Source organism: Lytechinus variegatus, chromosome 3 (assembly GCF_018143015.1).
Source record: "Lytechinus variegatus isolate NC3 chromosome 3, Lvar_3.0, whole genome shotgun sequence".
NCBI classification, from domain to species: domain Eukaryota; kingdom Metazoa; phylum Echinodermata; class Echinoidea; order Temnopleuroida; family Toxopneustidae; genus Lytechinus; species Lytechinus variegatus.
In genome coordinates this window covers 47,271,921-47,294,988 of record NC_054742.1, presented here as the reverse complement: position 1 = coordinate 47,294,988, position 23,068 = coordinate 47,271,921, and the positions used below count along the sequence as shown (strand labels likewise).

The 23,068-nt window shown below is 37.0% G+C and overlaps 1 protein-coding gene across 1 annotated transcript in view; it reads right to left on the bottom strand.

Moving 5' to 3' along the window:
* LOC121411197 (heat shock cognate 71 kDa protein-like) overlaps positions 1 to 22,529 on the bottom strand; it is a 59,796-nt gene extending 37,267 nt beyond the window's left edge. The window contains exons 1-5 of the mRNA XM_041603770.1: positions 22,342 to 22,529; positions 21,522 to 21,738; positions 9,826 to 10,031; positions 7,942 to 8,100; positions 3,589 to 3,866 (exon numbers count right to left, since the gene is read on the bottom strand). Coding sequence (XP_041459704.1) covers positions 3,589 to 3,866; positions 7,942 to 8,100; positions 9,826 to 10,031; positions 21,522 to 21,726 — 848 coding nt within the window. The 5' untranslated portion in view covers positions 21,727 to 21,738; positions 22,342 to 22,529. The remainder of the gene's footprint in view (positions 1 to 3,588; positions 3,867 to 7,941; positions 8,101 to 9,825; positions 10,032 to 21,521; positions 21,739 to 22,341) is intronic.
* Between the last annotated feature and the right edge of the window lie 539 nt (positions 22,530 to 23,068).

Genomic DNA, 23,068 nt, shown 5'->3' with positions numbered 1-23,068 from the left:
ACGCATGTTTATTTCGATACAAATCTTGTGCCAGTTTCAGATCAGATTACCAAATATTATTATTAATGTAGGAATATCATCCATCTATCCAATTATCCATCCTTTTCCTGATTTACAAAACGTGAGATGTCGAATTTCGTTTTGGCTCGCGCTTCGCGCTCACATCAAGTGTATAGTCATACCCCTATCCCGTTCATGCTTTTAAAAGGTGCTTAGAATGCCCAGTAGTTAGGCCGGAATGTAAAAGTAAAAAAAATGTTCAGCTCGCGCTTCGCGCTCGCATTAGTTGATAGTTGAAATATTATTGAATTATTCCGGCTCAGCTACATTTCATATTCAATTCTTTAAAGAAATATCATTTGTTTATAATCTCTGTTTCTTACTTTATTCATGTAAGCTTATGAATTACTGACTTTATCCCCACAGAATCATATTGTGGTTACAACTATCCACTATTACTGTTATTTCATGTATAAAATTATTCTAATCTTCTCCTTTCTTAATTTCCAACATATAACATTTATTTTATTACTTTTATATGTCATTTTGTTATAGCAATTGTTATTGTATATACATTGTATTTTACCTTGTACAGAATTTCGCAATTCAGCCTTTGGCTGCGATGAAGTTTTCTGAATAAACCATTTCAATTTCAATCAATTCCAATAAAAAAAGGAAAGTGTGTTAGAGGTGTAATGTAGTATTCACTTTTTGAAAGCAGATTATGTGCATTTTTTTTTATACATAACAATAAATTATCTCGGATCTTGATTTTTTCAACTAAGGTAATTTCTTGGTCACATTTGCTCTACGGCTGCCGTACGGCGAGTCGATAACAGCCGTTTTATTCATTTTTATTCAAACCACCTATATGTAGCTGGTACAAAAATGTTAAAACGGCTGTTTTCGACTCGCCGTACGGACGCCGTAGAGCAAATGTGACCATGGTATAACTTTAAAAAGACTACATATGTTCATAGCAAAGTCGGGGCTCTCTTTATAACATTACTTTCTTATAATTTTTCTACGAATTAATACATATACAAAAGAGGAAGAAAAGAAAAAGTTAGGATGCAAATTGCATTCGACAAGCACATGCGGATCAAGGGGTGAGAAGAAAAATAAGTGAAATGGAAAGGGAAACTTTAAAAATGATATGGTGGAAAAGAAAAAGGGGGTGCCGTGCTGATACGGCCCTCCTCTCCCTGCTGCTGGCTTACCCCTCCCAGTATTAAAGAGATATACAAACAGCAAAAAAGAAATAGAAATAAACAAAGAAGATGAATGAAATAAGGTGAAATAGAATCAAGGAGGAAAAAACGCGATAATGTGTAAGATTAAAAATATCAGTTTTAATTTTTGGACGAAAATGTGAATCCAGTGTCTAATCGCCTTTGCCTCCTCTTGTACCAACTGAAATAGTCTGTAAATGAAAATGTAAATGGGCAATTTCAGGAGGCCAAATGCGATCGCTACGCCTTATTGGCTGCGTAAAAATTGGAAAAATGGAATACCCAAAGAAGGGGGGGAAAAGGAAGAAGAGTGAAGAAATGGACAGTCCTGCAGACGGGGAGACTATCAGCGTTTCAGCTTGTAAAAAATAGGTCAATTTGTAAAAAAATAACGCTGTTCATTTTCTTACGAGAAATACTTAGGTCTTTCGTCTTTTCTTTTTCGTCCTTGATGTTTGAAAGAACTTCGCGCTTCGCGCTCATATTCTATGTTTATGAGAAACATGCTCTATGCACAAATTTTTTTCAGGACGGCCTATTTTTTTGTAAAGAGTCGTGGTGTAGTGGTTCTGACTATCGCCTCGATTCTCACCGCGGTCTAAATCGTCCTTTGGCAAGACGTATTTCATACCTTGCAACTCTCCACCCAGGTGCTAAATGGGCACCCGGTTGGAAGCGAAAGTTATTGTATGCTTGAATTTGCCGGCGCCATTTTGAGATTTTTGGGATGAATGCAAGGAATGCTTCCCAGCGTGTGGAAATTGTGCACTTTTCATACGGGCTTGACATTAATCCTGGGGTAAATCGTTTTGCCCCTGCTGTAAATCGTTTTGAGCCGTTCTGGGAAAAGCGATATTTATAAACTTGCTCTCATTTATTATTATCATTTCTTATTAATGACGCCTCATTCATGATCAAACAAAGTGCTTAAAATGTAATAGGAATATAAACTTGAATTTCAGTTTGAAATCTACACCTGTATTATTAAATTGTTTTGATATTTTTCCTATTTGTAAAGTCGAGCGCTGCCTATACGGTCCTTTTTTCAGACGAGTACATTAAACTAATCTAGTTCATAATCAAACGTTGCATGAAACATCTGTTTATGTTCACTAAATAATCTGCTCGCATCATTTCCAGCTTAACTATTGCAAGAAATATAAGTCCAAACCAATAAAAACAGAAAAAAAAAGAAATATAAGTCCACTTTTCAGATCAGTAGAAAATGCTTGAAATATTCCTCCTTCTAGTCTGTAACCCCACCCCCCACCAAAAAAAATAAAATAAAATAAACTCGTGCTTCGCGCTCGTGTTTAAAACACTGCTTGAAATATTAGGTTCTCCGGTTTGTTTGACCCCGTACTTCTTTACTTTTTGTAATTTCTTGTCTTGCATTATCCCGTTGCCCCATCTAGTGCACTGACCACAAAATGGCTTTTGCTACTTGTGTACTCGTTCCATACATATTAGCATTGGATCCACACATTCCTGAATCACTCCGCTTGCCTTCCTATTCCAGTCCGAACGTTCCTGAAACAGTCCGCTTGCCTTCTTATTGCTGTCCGCACTTTCCTAAAACTGTCCGCTTGCCTTCTTTTTCCAATCCGCATGTTCCTGAAACATTCCACATGGCTTCTTCTTTCCTTCTTGAAGCTGACCTGATTGCGGATGGTTTCCAGAAGACGCGGAAGGGTTTAGGAAGGACAGGACATCATCAGGACATCGTCAGGACAGGGTCCCGAAGGTGTAAGGAATTCAATATCCGCGTCCAAACTTTGGTCTCGACCAAAATTTGGATGCGGACAAATTTTGATTTCCCGAACACCAGGAAGGGAGGACAGCGTGCAGACATTCCCAGGAATGTCCGGACATGTTGCGGAAGGGTCGCGGATTGTTATTATTACATTCCGCGCCTTGTCCTGACGTTGTCCTGGCCCTAGTGGAAAAGAGGTATAAAGGTAAAACCGACGACCGACGTCCGTGACATAACTAAAATATCGCTGTACTTGTTTAGGGGTTAAATTCAGGGAATACTTGCCAAGGGTATCGTTTTGTTTCAAAAACTTGTTAAGGGTAGGGTTTCACACGCCAATACTTTTTAAGGGGTGCATTTTCAGAATATGGAAAATACTTCTTTAGGGTGTTTTTCGAGACACCATGGTCGTGAATGGTATCCATCCGTCAAAGGAAGTGCCCCAAATCACGTGCCTTTCCATTATAGGGCGCGAAGGTCCTATCATGATTCGCATGCGTGTGCAAAATCTTGGACCTCGGTCCGTGGTGAAATTGACGGTTGGTTATCAAACCATTTTTTATTAATGTACTTTGACACTAAAAAGCCTAGGGAAAAACATACGTTGCCTGATCAGAATCACAGAGTGTCCTCTTGGCCGTTTCACAAGCGGTTTTCAGTCTACTCACTGCCCTCTTGTCCGAGGAAATATCCTTCTTGTACTCTCTAACGAACATCTCGATGAAATGATCCACCACATTGTTATCAAAGTCTCTCCCGCCTAACTGAGTGTTGCCTCTGGTTGCCTTGACTTCAATGATGCCACATTCAACTGTCATTACTGACGCGTCGAACGTTCCACCACCAAGGTCAAGGATCACGTTATTTCGCTCGGCTTCTTCCTGGCAAAAGAGAGTTATCAAGAGCTTTCAGAACAATCCTTATTCGATAAGAAATCTAGTAAATGTGACCTATTGCAGTGTTGTAGGCAAGTCATTTGCTTGCAAGTCATTTTGTCCCAATTTTCAAGTCTCAAGTTATTTGTTGCAAGTGTACAAGTCAGATCCCAAATCATTCGATCATTTAGCAAGTCGAATCGCAAGTAATGAAAATAGCGATCAGTCGTTCTGATGAGTGAGTTTTAAACAATTATTCATGCATCCTTTATCATCCAGGGGCCGATTGCACGAAAGGGTCTTTCCAATGCACCGTCTTTCGTGTCGCCCATCTTTTATGATACGCTATAAGCGGGGTGTTTCTGAAATTTATGATAAAGAATAAGATTTGTTAGCTTGCTTTTAAATCAAATTTTATACAATTTCATAATATATTATATCATTTTATAAACAAATATTCTGTTAATTTTAAAGGACGAATGAAACATGTTTGGAGATGATTTATTTAAAATGCGTATCACATGGCGCATCATAAAAGATGGGCGACACGAAAGACGGTCCTTGCAAAGACCCTTTCGTGCAATCGGCCCCAGTTAGTTGGTTAAGGTGGTTAATTAATGCATATTAGCGCTTTATTGGAGGTGTCAAGCATCAAAGGAAAGCCGTGACGACCCTGCTATTACGCCTCCCTCGATAAACACGTACATGCACTCTCACTCATGCGATTTTTTTTCACAAATTTTGACACGGGTCTAAAGGTGTCGTTATGTAATAAAGGTTTTTTTCGCCGACAAGATTATTTTCACTTTATTATACTACGAGCCTAGTTACCAGGAGGGCGTTGACAGTAAAAGGTGGACAACATTACTTTGCTCGTACTCAAAAAGGGCCTTGAAGTATTCTTCGATCGGCTATTTTTTGTCAGGTTTTTCCTAAACCTTACACCCGAAAATATGCCCCAAATATTTTCATGATATGATTAAAAAGGATACCGTTTATATACCCTATTTTGTGGATGTGTAAGGGTGTGTGAGGGTGTTTTTTTCGTGGGGGGGGCAATTTCGAAATCTTTATCACCGTAAGCGCATAAACCACCCGGACGTGAAAATATCATTGTAACGTGCGTTTGTTTGTGTGTATGGGGTAGTGCACCTTGTAGTGACAGTGACCCCCCCCCCGGAAAGATAATCTCTGCACATATTCATTTTCACCATCGAGCGAATTAACAACAATGATTAGTGAATTTAAAACATTTATTAGGGGCGTACTGAAAGTGGGAGGGGGCATAGGGGAAAATGGCACTTCCTCTCATTCTGAAAAGGGCACTGTATAAGACAGGGAAAACAGCAAACATGTATGTATATATATATATATATATATATATATATATATATATATATATATATATATATATATATATATATATGTATATATACACATGTATACGCTACTCCAATATCAGAACACATAAGTGTTCAAATTTCATGAAAGGTATATAACATGTTGAATCAGGGCAGTGGAACGTATTTTTGTTTCGGGAGCACAGGCGGGTATCCAGGAGCGATTGAGAGGTCGCCCCCCCCCCCAAAAAAAAAGGGGGAAGGAGAGGAGAAAAGGAACAGCGAAGGGAGGAAAGGTAGCTTCGTGGGTTTTCCTTTTTATTTTTTTCTAAAAAGAATTAGTACCTTAACGAAACTACTTCTCTATCATTGTAATATATATAATATATGACAACGCGTCTTCAGATGCGTCTTTTACAGTGGGCTTCCTCCATCTCCAGCGCATTGATTTCTTTGAAAGGTGAGTTCACTATCCGTATGCTCATGAACAGACGTGTTTTTCACGACTGTTTCAGAAACGGATTTGAATTCTCTTTTTTTTGGTCACAGCATGCACTCTAAAAACAAATCAGTCAAAAATGACTGGTTAATAGGGTCAGCTGGGAGCAACTGTTATTCTAGTCATATTTGACTACTTTCTAGTCATATTTTACTAGAAAAGAGTTATTTCCGACTAGAATATATGTCAGAAATGTGAATATCAGTGATTGCCATATCAGTTGCTCCCAGCTGACTACTGGTCTAGTCAATTTGACTGATTTGTTTTAAGAGTGTGGGCACTGACGAAGAGTGTGACTTATATACATATATATATATATATATATATATATATACTTCACTATCATAGTATTTCTATCAAATTCTGTGAAATTTCCGTGCACATTCATCTCCTGTCTTGTTTTCCGCCCTCTGTATGACATTTCGAATGACACTAAGTTTCTTAATGATTAAAAATTAAGCTCTTCAGGCTACGTCAAATAAATTATACATCATCCTTTATTATATATATATATATATATATATATATATATATATGTAAAGGTTGATGGAAGGAATATCTTCCTTTCATACTCGGCAAATTCCATTCTTCTCCTTTGTTTTGTGAGATGAAGATATGCACTGTCGCTAAATCATTTGTAATCAATTCTGATCTTTCCAAGGTAAGCATTCAATGTAACTTATAGAATATTCTTCTCCCGGGACCCTTTACTTTTCCGAAAAAAAAATGATAAAACGATCTAGCTTACGTGCTTCGCGTGGGGGTAATTGTTATTTTGATTTCCTCTATTGTATCCCTTTTTGTGAGTTCACGATCACTTTTGAAAACAACGTTAAAAATCCCAATAAAATCAACTGAATTGGAGCTGATATAGGTACTACAGACAAAAGAAACGACTTCCTTATATTATAATTTGATGAAACATCGAAAGTTTCGCGCTTCGCACGGAGGGGGAAACTCCCTGCACCCACCCCCTAGCGAGCACGCTTCGCGCACTCTGTAAGTGTGGGTGTTGGCACGCTTCGCGAGCATTTACCGCCCCCTCCAAAATAAAATCCTGGCTACGCGATTACAGGAGCAAGCCCACCCCATCATAAATATATATTATATATATGTATATATATATATATATATTTATATATATATATATATATATATATTATATATATATATATATATATATATATATATATATATATATATATATATATATATATATATATATATATATATATGTATATCCAAGAAAAGATGATTGCAAATCGAAGCAGGAGTTCTTTTGAGGCTTGAAAGTGAAAAGGGACATTGGCATTCACCTATTTAATCATTAAAAGTATAGGTTTTTGCTACAGAAATGATGCGAGCGCGGAGCGCGAGCTGAAAATTTTTATATTCCAATCAGAAAAGCGGGCATTTTGAGCACGATTTTAAATAAAGAACGAGTTGTGTATCTCATTCTCGCTTGCTGAACATGATACGTATGCCCCCCCAATATTTTCATTGGTGGGCGATCGCCCCCCCCCCCCGCCCCCAGGATGGACGCCTCTGATACCGCGTAAGGGCACTAAAATATGCCAAATGCCCTGTCTGGCAGGTTCACCGCCCCTGCAGAAAGGGAAGGACGTAATTGCACTCAATTACTTTAACAGAATGAACATTAATTTTGAACAAAGAAGAAAAGAAAAGGGGTATTATCAGAACAATGGTATATTCAAATGGAGCACCAATCACATGTGAAAAGGGGCACACTGCAGAAGAGGAATTTTATTATGAAAACAAAAATAAATAAAGAGGCAATAATCGAATTATAGAAGGGATTATTCATCAAAGATGCACTTGCAGAAGGGAAAGCGAAAGCTACACACTCAATGAAAACAGGCATCATGAAAAGAGCGGTTTTGATTTTAAGTAAGGTAATTTATATGACATGAGAATGAGCACTATAAGAAAGCAAAGAAACGCTGGTTAACATAGAAAACGGGTTCTTATAACATGTATAAGATGAAAAGAGCACTTAAAAGTGCACTTTTTTCTTAGGTAAAAAGGGACACTTTTTAATGCTTCTAAAAGTGAGGGACAGCGTACTCCCTGCCCCCCCCCCCCCCTCCGGAGCGCCGCCCATTTTTTTTTCATGGAGATCAAAGCGCTCTGATTAATATTTAATATCTGAATAATAATCACTATTACTTCAAAGTCTGCGCACAGACCAGTGATTGCCATGTTTAAAAGCTACACCCTGTACCTTAGTGTCCAGAACACAGGCAATACAAGCCTGAGCTGCAGTAGGTTCATTGATGATACGCAAGACGTTAAGGCCAGCAATCACACCAGCATTCTTGGTTGCCTGTCTTTGTAAGTTATTGAAGTACGCTGGTACTGTTATAACAGCATCAGTTACTTTCTGCAGATCAAATGAAAGAATGGTAAGATAATTAAAACAAATAAATCTCTAATTAAGAAACAATTGCGAGTTGAGTAAAAATAGGGTGAAAGTGGTCAGAGATCGTTGAGTTTTAACTCTGCGACGTACGGATGAGTCAAGAACCTTTTAAAGATGCTTTCATTATTGTCGTTATTGTTTTTAATCTTTGTGTCTCAAAAGCCATGAAGGCCTGTTTAAAGGTCGAAAGCTCGGTTATTATTGCATAATTATGATTATACCAAATTTGACGGTCATGTTGGGGTCCTACTGGACTAAAACATGCAACAAAAACATAACTAAATGAACATAACATTGTGATATTTCAATTTTCAAATACAGATGTAAATATAAGGAAAAAGTCATCTGAGCTCAATTCAAAATTAGGTTATAACGGAAAGTTAAAATTGCAACAATGTTTGCATGTTACCTTAATGAGGAGCGGAAGAATTTGGATGTGGATGATGGGGGATGACGTGGTGTTTAGTGTAGTTTAGTGAATGAATGCGGTGAGTACTAGGTTTTTTGAAGAGGTGGTGAAGGTTTATTCTGAAAATATTGATAGATGACAAAAGACTCATGTCACAGTTCTCGAAAATACTGTGGAAGCATAATTGTTAAAGTGTTTCTGACTCTTGTCTTTCAATCCAGCAATTGAATTCATTACATCATTATTTATTAACATTGTTTATGATTATTGTTATTATTACTATTATTGCTGTTGTTTTTATTATTATTATTACACTCCAAAAAACCAAGAGCTAATTTAGCACTGGAAGAGCGTGTATAGTGACTGCACTTCGGAGTGCTAGTTCAAATTTGAACAAGAAAAATCAGCACTCCGAAAAGCCGTCACTACACGCTCATAAAAGGTCAAGTCCACCTCAGGAAAATGTTGATTTTAATCAATAGAGAAAATCAGACAAGCACAATGCTGAAAATTTCATCAAAATCGGATGTAAAATAAGAAAGTTATGAAATTTTTAAGTTTCGCTTATTTTCAACAAAATAGTTGTATGACGAGCCAGTTACATCCAAATGGGAGAGTCGATGACGTCACTCACTCACTATTTCTTTTGTTTTTTATTGTTTGAATTATACAATATTTCAATTTTTACGAATTTGATGATTAGGACCTCATTGCCTGAAGCACAAAATGTTAAAATAATCGAATTCCACGTGTTCAGGGAGGAATGAAACTTCATTTCACATGACAGTGACGAGAAAATAAAAATATTTTATATTTCATATAATAAAATACAAAAGAAATTGTGAGTGAGTGATGTCATCAACTCTCTCATTTGGATGTAACTGGCTCGTTCATACAACTATTTTGTTGAAAATAAGCGAAACTTTAAAATGCCATAACTTTCTTATTTTACATCCGATTTTGATGAAATTTTCAGTGTTATGCTTGTTGATTTTTTCTCTTTTTATTCAAATCAAGTTTTTGTTGGGGTGGACTTGTCCTTTAAGAGTAATATAAAGTAGCTCTTCGTAGCTCATCGTTTTTTTAGGGTGTATTATTGTTGTTGTTATCATCATTATCATTATTATTGTTGTTGTTATTATTATTATTGTTATTATCATTATTATTATTATCTTTATCATTTTATTATTAAATTATTATTATCAACATAAACATGATTATTACTATCATCATTATCATTATCTCTTTTGAAAGAGTCACAGTTACTAAGAACTTACCTTTCCTAGATATGACTCTGCAGTCTTTTTCATCTTCGTTAAAACCAGGGCACTAATCTCCTCGGGGAAGAAGGTCTTCTTTTCATTCATGAACTCAACTTCAATTTTTGGTCTGTTTTCAAAGTTGATAACTTTGAAGGGCCAAGTTTTCACGAGACGCTGTACATATGAATCATCAAATCGTCGACCAATGATTCGCTTAATATCTGTATAGGCATGAAGAAATTATGTATTAAAAAAAAGTACTGAAGAATTCAATGTGGCGCTAACTGATTATTTATGACTTTGTTATTGGTGCAGTCTTGATATGCAAATCGGTCTGGAAATGAATGGGGGTTTAGTGGGAACGTACCCATTTTGTACATGCAGGCGATCGTCGGTTAAAAAACCTGCACTGTAAAAACTGCGGTGTTAAAACTGACACCAACTGGTGTTAATAGAGGACCACACCCTGGGGTGCTAAAATTACACCCTAGAGATTAAACATAACACCAAAGAGTGTAAATGTAACAACAAAAGGTGTTGTAATAACACCTTTAGGTGTAAAACTAACACCACCAATTTAACACCGGTGTAAAATAACTGGGGCCCGTTGCACAAAACTTTTTTACCTGAGAAATCTCAGGTTGTTTTTACCAGTTTTTGCCCTGTGTTAAAGTCAATGGCAGAAATCAGACTAACTTTAGTTTTCATTTTTTTACCAGAGTTTTCTCAGGTAAAAAGTTTTATGCAACAGGCCCCTGGTGTGGTCCTGCATGTACACCAATTAACACCGCAGTTTTTACTGTGTGGCTGGTCATTTTTTCTCACATGGATCTTCCCCCTTTCAAGCGTCCTTTTCAGACTCAAAGCAAGAAATAATCGAAACATGGAGTTACACAACGTAGTGTTCACTGCTTTTTAGCTTTTACAATACTCTTCTTTCGATACTCAGATTATGGTGTCAAAATAAGCTTTATTGTGGTTCTCTTCGGAATGTCATGCGTTTATATATTATACAGAAAAGTTTTTTTCCTATATATAACGCATTAGATTTTTTTTCTTCACAATATTATTATGTGGAAACTTCAAAAGATGCTAAAAAATGATGAAACCCACAGCTTTGGAACTCTGGCGTATATACAGATTCTGGATATTAAAGGGATGGTCCGGGCTGAAAATATTTATATGTTATATATGAGTAAAATTCACAAAGCAAAATGCTGAAAATTTCATCAAAATCGGATAACAAATAACAAAGTTATTGAATTTCAAATATTGTGTGAAAACAGTTATATGCACATCGTCATTAATATTCATTAGGTGAAATTGATGTCACATACCCACTTGCTTTTTTTTTCTTATGTTATTATATGAAATCATTAATGTTTCATTTTTCATACATGTGTAAATGATGTGTGTCCATTATGATTAAAAAAAAGGTGCGGCAATAGATAGCTAATGCACACAATCAGCTGTCAATCCAATTATACTAGTTCTTGGTAGAAAATTTTTGAATAAAGGTAATTTCATATAATAAAATACAAAAAGAACAAGTGGAGATAATCATCAACCCACCTAATGAATATTCTTAAAGACATGCTTAGTTCTGTTTCACCGGAATAATGCAAATCTTTAAAATTCAATAACTTTGTTATTTATTATCGACTTTGAAGAATTTTTCAGCATTTTGCTTTGTGAATTTTATTTATTTAGATGTAAATTTCTCAAGCCTGGACCATCCCTTTCAGTCAAATTCTATCACAAGACATAGGCGGCGGAAGCGGGGGGGACGTGTCCCCCCTAAATTTTAGGTTGATGACCTTTTTTTTTTTTTTGCTTGTCAACTTTTTTCCTGCGTCCCCCCTAAATTCACGTGGACTCCCCCTGAAACGTGTGTTTTCCCCCCTAAAATTGAGGTTGATGACCTTTTTTTTTTTGCTTGTCAAAAAATTTTTGGTTAGCAACTCATATAATTTAGGTTGATAACCTATTTTGGGGACGCTTTTCAAATTTTTTTACCTCTGTCCATCCCAAAATTTCAGGTGGACACCCCCTTAATTTTTTGGCTTCCGCCGCCAATTTCACAAGATCGGATTTTCCTTTTGAAAGATCATACTGTGCCCCCTCAATATTTGGGATGCTCGTTACGCAACTGCTCTGAAAATTGGCACTCCTTTTCCATCCCGCTTATTGACGCAGCCTTCTGCTTCGAGATTGTGTAACACTTTTGCTTGACATGGCAATAAGACTAATCAAAATAACTATGGTTCTGAAATCAAAACCCCGTTCGCATTGTACATTATTGTGTATGACAGAGGCAAATGAAGCCCGGTTTTCGAAGCAGGCTTATTTGAATTTTACTATAGGAAAACTGCTCGGCTGGCAATTAGAGATGAAAATGCACACAACTTGCATCGTTGTGCATTACACCTCAAAAGCTTCGGATGGGTCTTTAAGTAGTTCCAGTCTCTTTTCAAATCCAAACTAATTATTTCTTCAACTATGGCAACCATATTAAGGTTGCCGATTCGAGTTTTGGCATCGGGGGGGGGGACACTCAGTATATTATGCCTTGTGGGTATGTGCCGCGAAGGGGACCCCCATTTTCACACTCAAATTTCCGTTCCAAAGCATTTTTGTCTTATTGAGAAAAAAGAAGAAAGAATTCCGCTCCTTAGCTTCGCATACTTTGCGTTATGTACTTCCAGCCGTATTGATCTGCTATAATGAGCCGCAATTTTGGTGAAAAGCGGCCGCAGAGCGCTGTCCGACCATCGCATCTGCGTTAGCGCACCCGGCGCCCGAGCCCCTGGGCCCGAGCCGCGCCTCCGGGAGCTGCATGCACGTATGCCCGTTCAATATGGATGAATACGCACTCACACACATGCGACCCGTTCCAAGGACCCCAGTTTTCACAAACCTTTTGTAGTTCCGAGGACCCTCCTTTTTACAATAAGCCCGCTCTAAGGCCCCCGTTTTTTGTCTCGCCCGCGGCACACCCCCACTACTTTTTTGGTCGAGTGCCCCCCCCCCCCGAAACCTATTTGTAAAGTGATAACGTACGTGGTCTTTAATGGCAGTACATTGTAAGTTATTTTATTATTGATCACTTTGATAGTTAATCGTATGCATTCATCTACCAATGACCACTAAATAAAATGTGTGGGGCCCTGGCCCTATTACATTACCATCTGATAATATTTGCCTTGTATTTGTGTATTAATATTTATGAGTTTATGCACTTGTGTACACCTTTCATCGATGATGCAGTATAAAAAAATTGCATGCCGTGTGAACGTGGTAAAAAGTACCCTTTCTCTGAAAATATCAGTTTTGGGCCTGATCATTTTATTCGGACACTATCAGTGGCGTAACGGGCGGGGGCGAGGGGCAAGCTCCTCCTGGCGGATTTCAACGGGAAAATAAAAAAAAACGAAAAAAAAGAGGGAGAGAGAAAGGGAAAAGGAGAGGAAAGGGGAAACGGAAAGGAGGAAAAGGAAAGGAAACAGTTAAAAGAAAGCGATGATTTTTTTAATGGAAAAGGAAAAAAGGCGGATACGAAAGAAGAACATCTGACAATTAAAGAACAAATCATTCCGAAATAGGCTTATGTAATGCAATAGCATGATGGGAAATAAATTAAAAGATGATAAAATGGCAAACAGTAGCGGAAACGAAGGTAGAATGGAATAAGTCAAAAGCTAAATTAGAAACAAAAAAGGGACAAGGAAAAAATAATAACACAACCGGGCTGCCGAGGATTGAAAATAATGAGCGGAAAAAAAGATGGACTGCATGCAACATTGTGCACAATTTTATGCAGTATGGGGCTCTTCATCTATAACCATAATAACGCCCCCGTTTAATCACGTTCAATCACTAGCGTACAGGCGGGGGGGGGGGGTTTGGTTCGACACCCAAGAGGAAATAAAAGAAATTATAGGAGACAACGTATAATGAAATGAATGGAAACAATGAAATGTGTTATTTGCTGAACGTAATGAATGGAAAAACCTATTACATAATTAGAATTTAATTTCAATCGGCAATTTTTTTCCAGCTCGCTTTGCACGCTGGCGACTTTTAACAAATTCAACAAACAAATCAATATAATGACAAATAGAAAGAGTAGAACCAACATGCAGTTTCCCACATTGCTATGTTTCACCCCCTCAAATTTATTGGGTTTATTACGCAACTGGGTTGAATAAATGTGTTGTGTAAAAGCCATATTCTGTGTATACCCGCGATTGATTAATATTGCGGCAATCTGCGAGGTTTAAATGGCTTTGATATCAAAAGTTCTACAAACAAGACCAAAACAAAAAAGAGGAAAGAAAAGAAAAGGAAAAATGTAGGATATCATTATATTTACTGAATGTAATTTCAAAAATATCTCAAAGTTATATTATCATGAAAAGGTGATTTTTTTTCTCGCTTCTCTTGCCCGGGACTTATATTAAGCAGTGAGCTTTTTAGCACATGTGTCATACTGCGCCCCTCGTTTTTTTTTTTTTTACTCTTCACGCTACTGCCGCAAAGAATCCTGTTCAAAGTGGCGTACAGACCTAGGCGGCGGAAGCGGGGGGACAGGTCCCCCTTAAATTTGAGGTGGGGGGGTCCCCCATAAATTTTTAGTTGATAACCTTCTTTTTTTTTTGCTTGTGTCCATCACAAAATTTCAGGTGGACCCCCCTTAAACTTTTTGGCTTCCGCCGCCAATGCGTACAGACCACAAAAAATGAATGGAAAGAGAGAATCTATCACAAAATTTGATTTTTGTATTAAAAAGGTCAAAATCTTTGCTCGCTCGCTTCACTCGCTTGTAACTTTTGTTTTCAGATAAATTCTGCCCGATACGCAATATTATTCGCCTCATTGCACTTTTACGCCTGTTCATATCATTATGACCGGGAAATTTCTGGCTCTTGCACCCCCCGGCCACCGACCCCTGTTGCGCCGCTGGACACTATTGCCCTATTTCACTCACCGTCTCATTCAGAATGTGTGCATTGACAACTTATGCAAATTTAATCATATTCGGCGACCAATCAAAAGGCAATACTCCTGGAATCCAGTAAAGCCTCAATCTAGAATTCGGGTGATTGATCAAATCTCAAGCAACCAACAGATTGATTTGATAAGAATGAATTGGGTCATTAAAGGGATGGTCCGGGCAGAAAATATTAATATCTAGATAAATAGATAAATAAATAAAATTCACAGAGCAAAATGCTGAAAATTTCACCCAAAACGGATAACAAATAAGTTATTGATTTTTAAATTTTAATTAGCAATATTTTGTTAAAACAATTAAATGCATATCGTCATGAACATTCATTAGGTGTCACATCCCAACTTTTCTTTTTTCTTATGTTATTACATAAAATCATAATTGTTTCATTTTTTTTTATACATGTGTAAATGATGTGTCTGCATTGTCTCCATTATAATGAAATATAAGTTGCGGCAATAAATAACTAATGCACTTAATCAGTTGTCAATCCAATTGTTTTAGTTATTATTGATAGAATTTTTTAGTAAAACCTTATTTAATATGATAAAATACAAAAGAACTAGTGGGGATATGACATCACCAGCCCATCTAATGAATATTCATGAAGACATGCCCAGAACTGCATGTTTAACCAGAATGATAGTAGACTTGTTAACTGCAAAAAAAGGGGTGAACGCTGCATTTTTTAGTACAAATGTCCCACTTGGCACAAATGTTCCTTGAGTCAAAAGAAAAAGATTCATCCAAAGAGACACGCTGTATCTATGCAAATAAGCAAGTAATTTGCATAAATTTGCATATTATATCGATATGTAAAAACAAGTAATTCAGAATATATATATCACCAGAACTGCCCTTAAATTGGAAATAAAGACTTAGGGTAAGACAGAGAAGAAAATTGTCATAAAATAATTGGGATATCCTTATTTATTATTACCTAATTTACATAAATTGTGCAAATTATAATTTAAAACAGAGTATTTTTTTAAGAATCCTGAACTGTTTTATAAATAACAGCAAATAATATAAAATATCAACATTCTACATGAAAGAGAATATATTAGTAAAAACATCGATATGCTTCATGACAGTATTGGTGTCTTAATTTGCTTAGAAAGAGGGCAAATATGTCAAAATGTATGACGTGATATTGCGCTAAAACGAGACCAAAACAACCTCTATGTCACAGTCACACTCACGAATCGGACAATAAAGCGATCAATGGTATGTCATTCGAGATAACACAATCTCAACACAATAGCTTCCATCGGCTTCTCGTATCGCTTTTGTTGGTGTGTCTGCCACACCGTAATCTATGATACATACGGGCAAAATGCATTTCGGTATCGGTAAAACACTATTAATTTTGTGTTATTTGTTTCTATTTTGTTTCTCTTGGAAAATTTACAGGAGACATTGCTTTGCAGGTTACTGCTTAAATGAAGCTCTGGCACATGAATCATGACGAATGTACCCCACCTCAATCCATATTTTAACTTTGTTAAAATATATGTCTTTTGGAGACCCCGAAGTGGCAAAGCTGCATTCCCCCGCTGCATTCCTGCTACTTTACAAAACCAGTTTGACTTGTATTATCGACTTGGAAAAGACAGATGTATGAGACATCAGTTAACATGTACCTGAAGATGTTTTTTTGTTTGTTTATTTAAGCCTACGTCCACGGGAGCCCTCCGAATTTACTCCATCCCCTCTCTGTATTTCGACACTAAATAAAAAAAATATCGTGTTTAAAAGACACCGGCAAGGCAAATTGCGTTTTTGGTATAATAAAGCAACTTTTATATCTATATTTCATATTAATCTATATTAATATTATTATTAATGTTATTATTATTATCATTATTATTAGTGTTCTGCAGTTTGTAAAAATTCTCTAGCACAGTAAAAGCTATAACCCAACAGGAGCATGCCTGGGATACCCTTTTCCCTTTTGGTTTTATGTATTCAAAAATAGTTTATTGTCTTTAGAACTCTTAAAAGATTACTTTTGTTTGTATTGATATCTTGGAATAGATTGAGGAGAAAATACTCTACAATTGACATGTAGAGCTGTAGTACATTGAAAAAAGAAGCAACACGTAAGCTCTATAATACTCAAACCCCGTTATTGCTTCCACTCTATATATGTTAAATTTAAATATTTTCAGAGCCCTTTCGGAAGAAAGATACATTTCTACTACACACAGTAAAGCCTCTTTACTTTCTCCTCTTGAAAAAAAAACATAGAAGGCATTGTTTTATATCCCATAAGATAAGTTCGTGTACATGACGGTGGCCTGTCGACGTTGCCCAACCCTTTATTTTGTTTTTACAATATATATCTACAATATCGTCTAAATGAAGCCCTCATCTGGAAAAGGGCACTTATTAAAGGCAGCATCTACATTATATAGAGGAGGCCCTGGTACTTGGAAGCGGGGGCTGGGGGGGGGGGTGCTGCGTGTATTATTCTCGATAGATAGCACCCCCTGGAATTCCGGCAGATGTGACAAAAAAAAGAAACGTTACCCCCAAAAAACTTCATTTTGTAGTGCAATCCTTTTTGTGTATTTGCCTGTAAAATTTATTGATGTAAATTTGATGTAAATTTGCAAAAAAGGTTCAATGTTAAATTTTGGTCCCAAGAAGTTAAACAAGCTTCAACCCCCTCTTCCCAGTGCCAAGGCCTCCTCTATATAATGTGGATACTGCCTTTAATAAGTGCCCTTTTCCAGATGAGGGCTTCATTTAGATGATATTCTAAATATATATTGTCAAAACAAAATAAACGGTTTTGGCAACTTCGACAGGCCACTGTTACGTACACAAACTTATTTTATGAGATACATGTATAAAACAATGCCTTCTATGTTTTTTTTTTCAAGAGGAGAACGCAAAGAGGCTTTACTGTGTGTAGTAGAAATGTATCTTTCTTCCGATTGGGCTCTCAAAATATTTAAATTCAACATAGAGTGGAATCAATAAAGGGCCGTGTGGCTGTTCTTCAATTTACCACAGATCCTCTACATGTCAGTTGAAGAGTATTTTCTCCTCAATCTATTCCAAGGTATCAATACAAACAAAATATTCTTTTAAGAGTTCTAACGACAATACACCATTTTTTAATACATAAAACCAAAAAGGGAAAGGGTATCCTAGGCATGCGCCTGTTGGGTAGCCTTTACTGTGCTAGAGCACTATTACAAACGGCAGAACAATAATAATAATAATAATATAATAATAATAATATTAATAATAATTATAATAATATCAATAATGATGAATGTAAATCTAAAAATATAGATATAAAAGTTGCTTTATTATACCAAAAATGCAATTTGCCTTGCCGGTGTCTTTTAAACACGATATTTTTTTTATTTAGTGTCGAAATACAGAGAGGGGATGGAGTAAATTCGGAGGGCTCCCGTGGACGTAGGCTTAAATAAACAAAAAAAAAAAACATCTTCAGGAATCATGTTGTCTGATGTCCCATACATCTGTGTTTTCCAAGTTGATAATACAAGTCAAACTGGTTTTGTAAAGTAGCGGGAATGCCGGGGAGATGCAGTTTTGCCACTTTGGGGTCTCCAAAAGATATATATTTTAAAAAAGTTAAATATATGGATTGAGGTAGGGTTCATTCGTCATGATTCATGTGCCAGAGCTTCATTAAAGCAGTAACCTGCAAATCAATGTCTCCTGTAAATTTTCCCAGAGAAACTAAATAGAAACAAATAACACAAAATTAATAGTGTTTTACCGATACCGAAATGCATTTTGCCCGTATGTATCACAGATTACGGTGTGGCAGACACACCAACAAAAGCGATACGAGAGGCCGATGGAAGCTATTGTTTTGAGATTGTGTTATCTCGAATGACATACCATTGATCACTTTATTGTCCGATTCGTGAGTGTGACTGTGACGTAGAGGTTGTTTTGGTCTCGTTTTAGCGCAATATCACGTCATACATTTTGACATATTTGCCCTCTTTCTAAGCAAATTAAGACACCAATACTGTCATGAAGCATATCGATGTTTTTACTAATATATTCTCTTTCATGTAGAATGTTGACATTTTGTATTATTTGTTGTTATTTATAAGACAGTTCAGGATTCTTGAAAAAATGCTATGTTTTAAATTATAATTTGCATAATTTATGTAAATTAGGTAATAATAACAAGGATATCCCAATTGTTTTATGACAATTTTCTTCTCTGTCTTACCCTAAGTCTTTATTTCCAGTTTTAGGGCAGTTCTGGTGTAATATATATTCTGAATTACTTGTTTATACTATATCGACATAATATGCAAATTTATGCAAATTACTTGCTTATTTGCATAGATACAGCGTGTCTCTTTGGATGAATCTTTTTCCTTTGACTCAAGGAACATTTGTGCCAAGTGGGACATTTGTACTAAAAAATGCAGCGTTCAACAAGTCTACTATCATGGCACATCCTTTTCTTATAGAGCCTGGGAATCCAACCTAAGCTGGTGGGGGGGGGCACTTCCATTCACGAGTGGATACCATGCGCGACCATGGGGTCTCGAAAAGCACCCTAAACACGTAATTTCCATATTCTGAAATTGCACCCCTTAACAAGTACTGGCATGCATGTGAAACCCTACCCTTAACAAGTATTGGAAACAAAACGATACTCTTGGTAAATATTCCCTGAAATGAACCCCTAAACAAGTACAGGAATATTTTATTGTTCCGGGTCCTTCGGTCGTCGGCTTAACCTTATTTGGTTTAGTACGACCCCAGCTTCTACACCTCGTGCAAATCGGACTCTAAACACGAAGTGGTGGGGCAAAAAGGATATCCTTTATAAAACATTTTGATTTTGTTTTATCATCCCCGCAAATTCGACCCTAAACACGTAATTTTCCTAGCGAAATAGATACCCTTTTTCATTATTTTTGTGTTTTTGACACCCTTATCACGTTACGTACGTAACGTGCCCTATCGTGAAATGGACATCCTTTTTACGTGTTTTTTTTTGTCGCGCATGGTATCCACTCGTCAATGTAAGTGCCCCCCCCCCCCGGGTCGTAAACAAATGTGATGGAAAGCAGAAATGATGGTGTAAGCATGGGGTGAGAGTTTGAAAGAAATCTCTTTTTTTAAATCCAAACAATTATGTGGCTGCCATAATCATGGCTGTCTATTCGAGATTCCCATTTGGGAATCGAACATGTTCGAATTTCGTGCAGCGTATACACTCTAAAAATACTTGGTAAAAATACTCCATATGGGGGTAATTATTGTATCGAACCAACATTGGGCGCTATATACGCAGCTATATACGGCATTTCTGAATTAGTATCCTCTGATGTGAACAGGCGAGGTGGTCCTATGCAACCTTCGAAAACGTGCCGAATAGTATACTTCTATGTGAACTCATGCAGCCTAAAAATATAAAATTTTCAGGGAGGGTCATTCTTATTCGGACAACATTGCTCCATTTCACTCCCGGGGAGGCACTCGACCAAAAAAGTAGTGGGTGTGTGCCGCGGGCGAGACAAAAAAACGGGGGCCTTGGAGCGGGCTTATTGTAAAAAGGAGGGTCCTTGGAACGGGTCGCATAGTGCGTATTCATCCATATGGAACGGGCATACGTGCATGCAGCTACAGCCCGGCGGCTCGGGCGCCGGGTGCGCAGATGCGATGGTCGGACAGCGCACTGCGGCCGCTCTCCACCAAAATTTCGGCTCATTAAAGCAGATCAATACGGCTGGAACGGCGTATCGGAAAATATGCGAAGCTTTGAAGCGGACTTCTTTTTTTCTCTATAAGAAAAGAATGCTATGCTTTGGAGCGGCTTTCTTTGTTCTTTTTCTCAAAAAGACAAAAATGCTATAGCCTTGGAACGGAAATTTGAGTGTAAAAATGGGGGGGTGGGGGTCCCCTCCGCGGTACATACCCACTATGCATTAAATACTGAGTGCCCCCCGGGCTTTCACTCTCCGATTTCACCTCTGGTGAGGTTTTTTTTTGCATTTACAACTATTCATTATTGCAAATTTTCATTCTTATGTACATGTATCAAGTTCGTATTCTTTCGGTGTTACTTTTGTTCTTGGTAATTGCTGTATTTTTTTCTTTCATTACTTTATTTTCTCGATTTGAAAGTAAGCAGAACAAAAATTTTAAACTCAGTTGATTCATATTCAGTCTTGTAGGCCTATACAAACATCCATCTTTCAATTGCCTTGACTTACTGCAAATTTACTCACTCGCTATGCCAGCTGACACATTGACAAGAATCATTCCTTTCACCAAAATACTGTATATTTTTTATAAGCCTATATAGAGTGTTTATCAAGTCACAGCAAAGGAACGATATTACGCCATAACACGAAAGGCATTTAGTGTAATCACGATAGGAATACGCATGTTATCTTTTGAGAAATACATAGCCCATTAATTATTTCATTCTTGGATGACCCCAAAACCTAACTAAGAGATCAATTACATAAACCCGGTTCTTGAAGTTTACGTTGTAACCCTACGGGTTGACAAAACATTTTTTTTTAGATTTTCTTATTTGCTTTAATAATTTTGATGTTTGTGTAAAAAAAAACTCTGAAAACTCAAGGAGTAAACCTTTATTCATATGAGGGCCGGGGTGAAATGGTGTAATACTTTAAGAGCAAAATGAAAACAAAAACAAACATAATGAACGCACCAAAGATTGTGTTGGTTGGATTCATGTCTGCCTGGTTCTTTGCTGCATCTCCAACCAAGCACTCAGTTTCAGTAAATGCAACATAGCTTGGAGTTGTTCTGTTTCCTTCGTCGTTGGCAATGATTTCAACCTTCCCATTCTGGAATACTCCAACACACGAGTAAGATGTCCCAAGATCGATTCCAATTGCCGGTGCATTAGCCATATTGCTTTATACCTGTAAACAATGTAATTACAAGATCATCATACCTTCAAAGAATTATCAACAGTCTGATAAGCCCTAAATTGAATACAACTATCTAATAATTCATGGAGGGTCGATCATATCAGTAAAGGCCATTCCTATGTAATAAACTTCCAAAACATCCGCAAGTTTTCATTGCCACGTTAAAGACAATTGCCAAAACCAGCTGGTTACTCACTCGAGCGTTTATCCATTTATTTCATTTTCTTTACTGCACTATACATGCTATTCATGAACGTCTTCGGATATCGGCGTATTACAAAAAGTACGTAATATTTCCAAAAACACAGCCTTGTTTCCAATTTACAGTACTAACGAACTTTTTTTTCAAAACCATGATCACGAAGATGTTTGCGAAGATGTATATGCTCACAATTAAGACATAATTTATAAAACATTTGAAATGTATTTTATGCGTAAACAAAGTCAATAAAATTAACACTACGGAAGCTTTTCCCATTCGACCCCCCCCCGGACTCTTCAGGACCCAAACATGAAATAACTATGATGAATTTTAAGAAATAGATTTTAACAAATGAATATCAAACAGAATCCAAGTGAAAGACAAGATCCTACCAATTGATATAACGTGGAGAGAATTGGGTCCTTGACGTCGGCGACCAAGCAGCAGACAATACTCCTGAAATCCTTAGAGCCTCTATTTAATAGCAAATCTGTCTGGAATTCGGATTCTCTAGCAACCAAAAATAAAAGTGGATAGAGATCATTGATCTGTGTGTGCACAGTTCAGTGCATGATAGAAGGAAAAGAACAACATAACAGATCAGTGAGCTTTAAAAGCACTTTTCACTGATATTTCATGTCTGAAAAGTCACAAAAAGCTCAGTTTTGAGAACTCCTCAATCTTCTACTTAAGTTACGCACGACAAATCCTTTTGTTAAAGGACAATCCAACTTTGGTCATTAATGTTGTGTTGGAAAGGAGAAAAATAAATAAAATTGGGGCCATGTTTAGGGATTTTCCAGCATGATAAAACCATATCCCATGTTTAGGGATTTCTTCCAAAAAAAAACTACCCTCCATCGGCACATCCGCGTATGCCTGATTTCGTGGGTACAGCACGCCATGAAGGTTTGTTGCTACGAATGCATTGAAATTCCAGTTGCCAAATTGATGCATGGAAATTTGTGTCGATGCAAATTCCCCCCCCCCCTTCCTTCTTTTGGGTATTTTTTTTCCGTAGTCCATAATTGAGACAAGTTTTCCCCCCTTCCACCAAGATCTTCTTCATTTTTTGCTCGTATAGCAAGTCAAGTTTTTTTGGGGGGAAAAACTGCCACC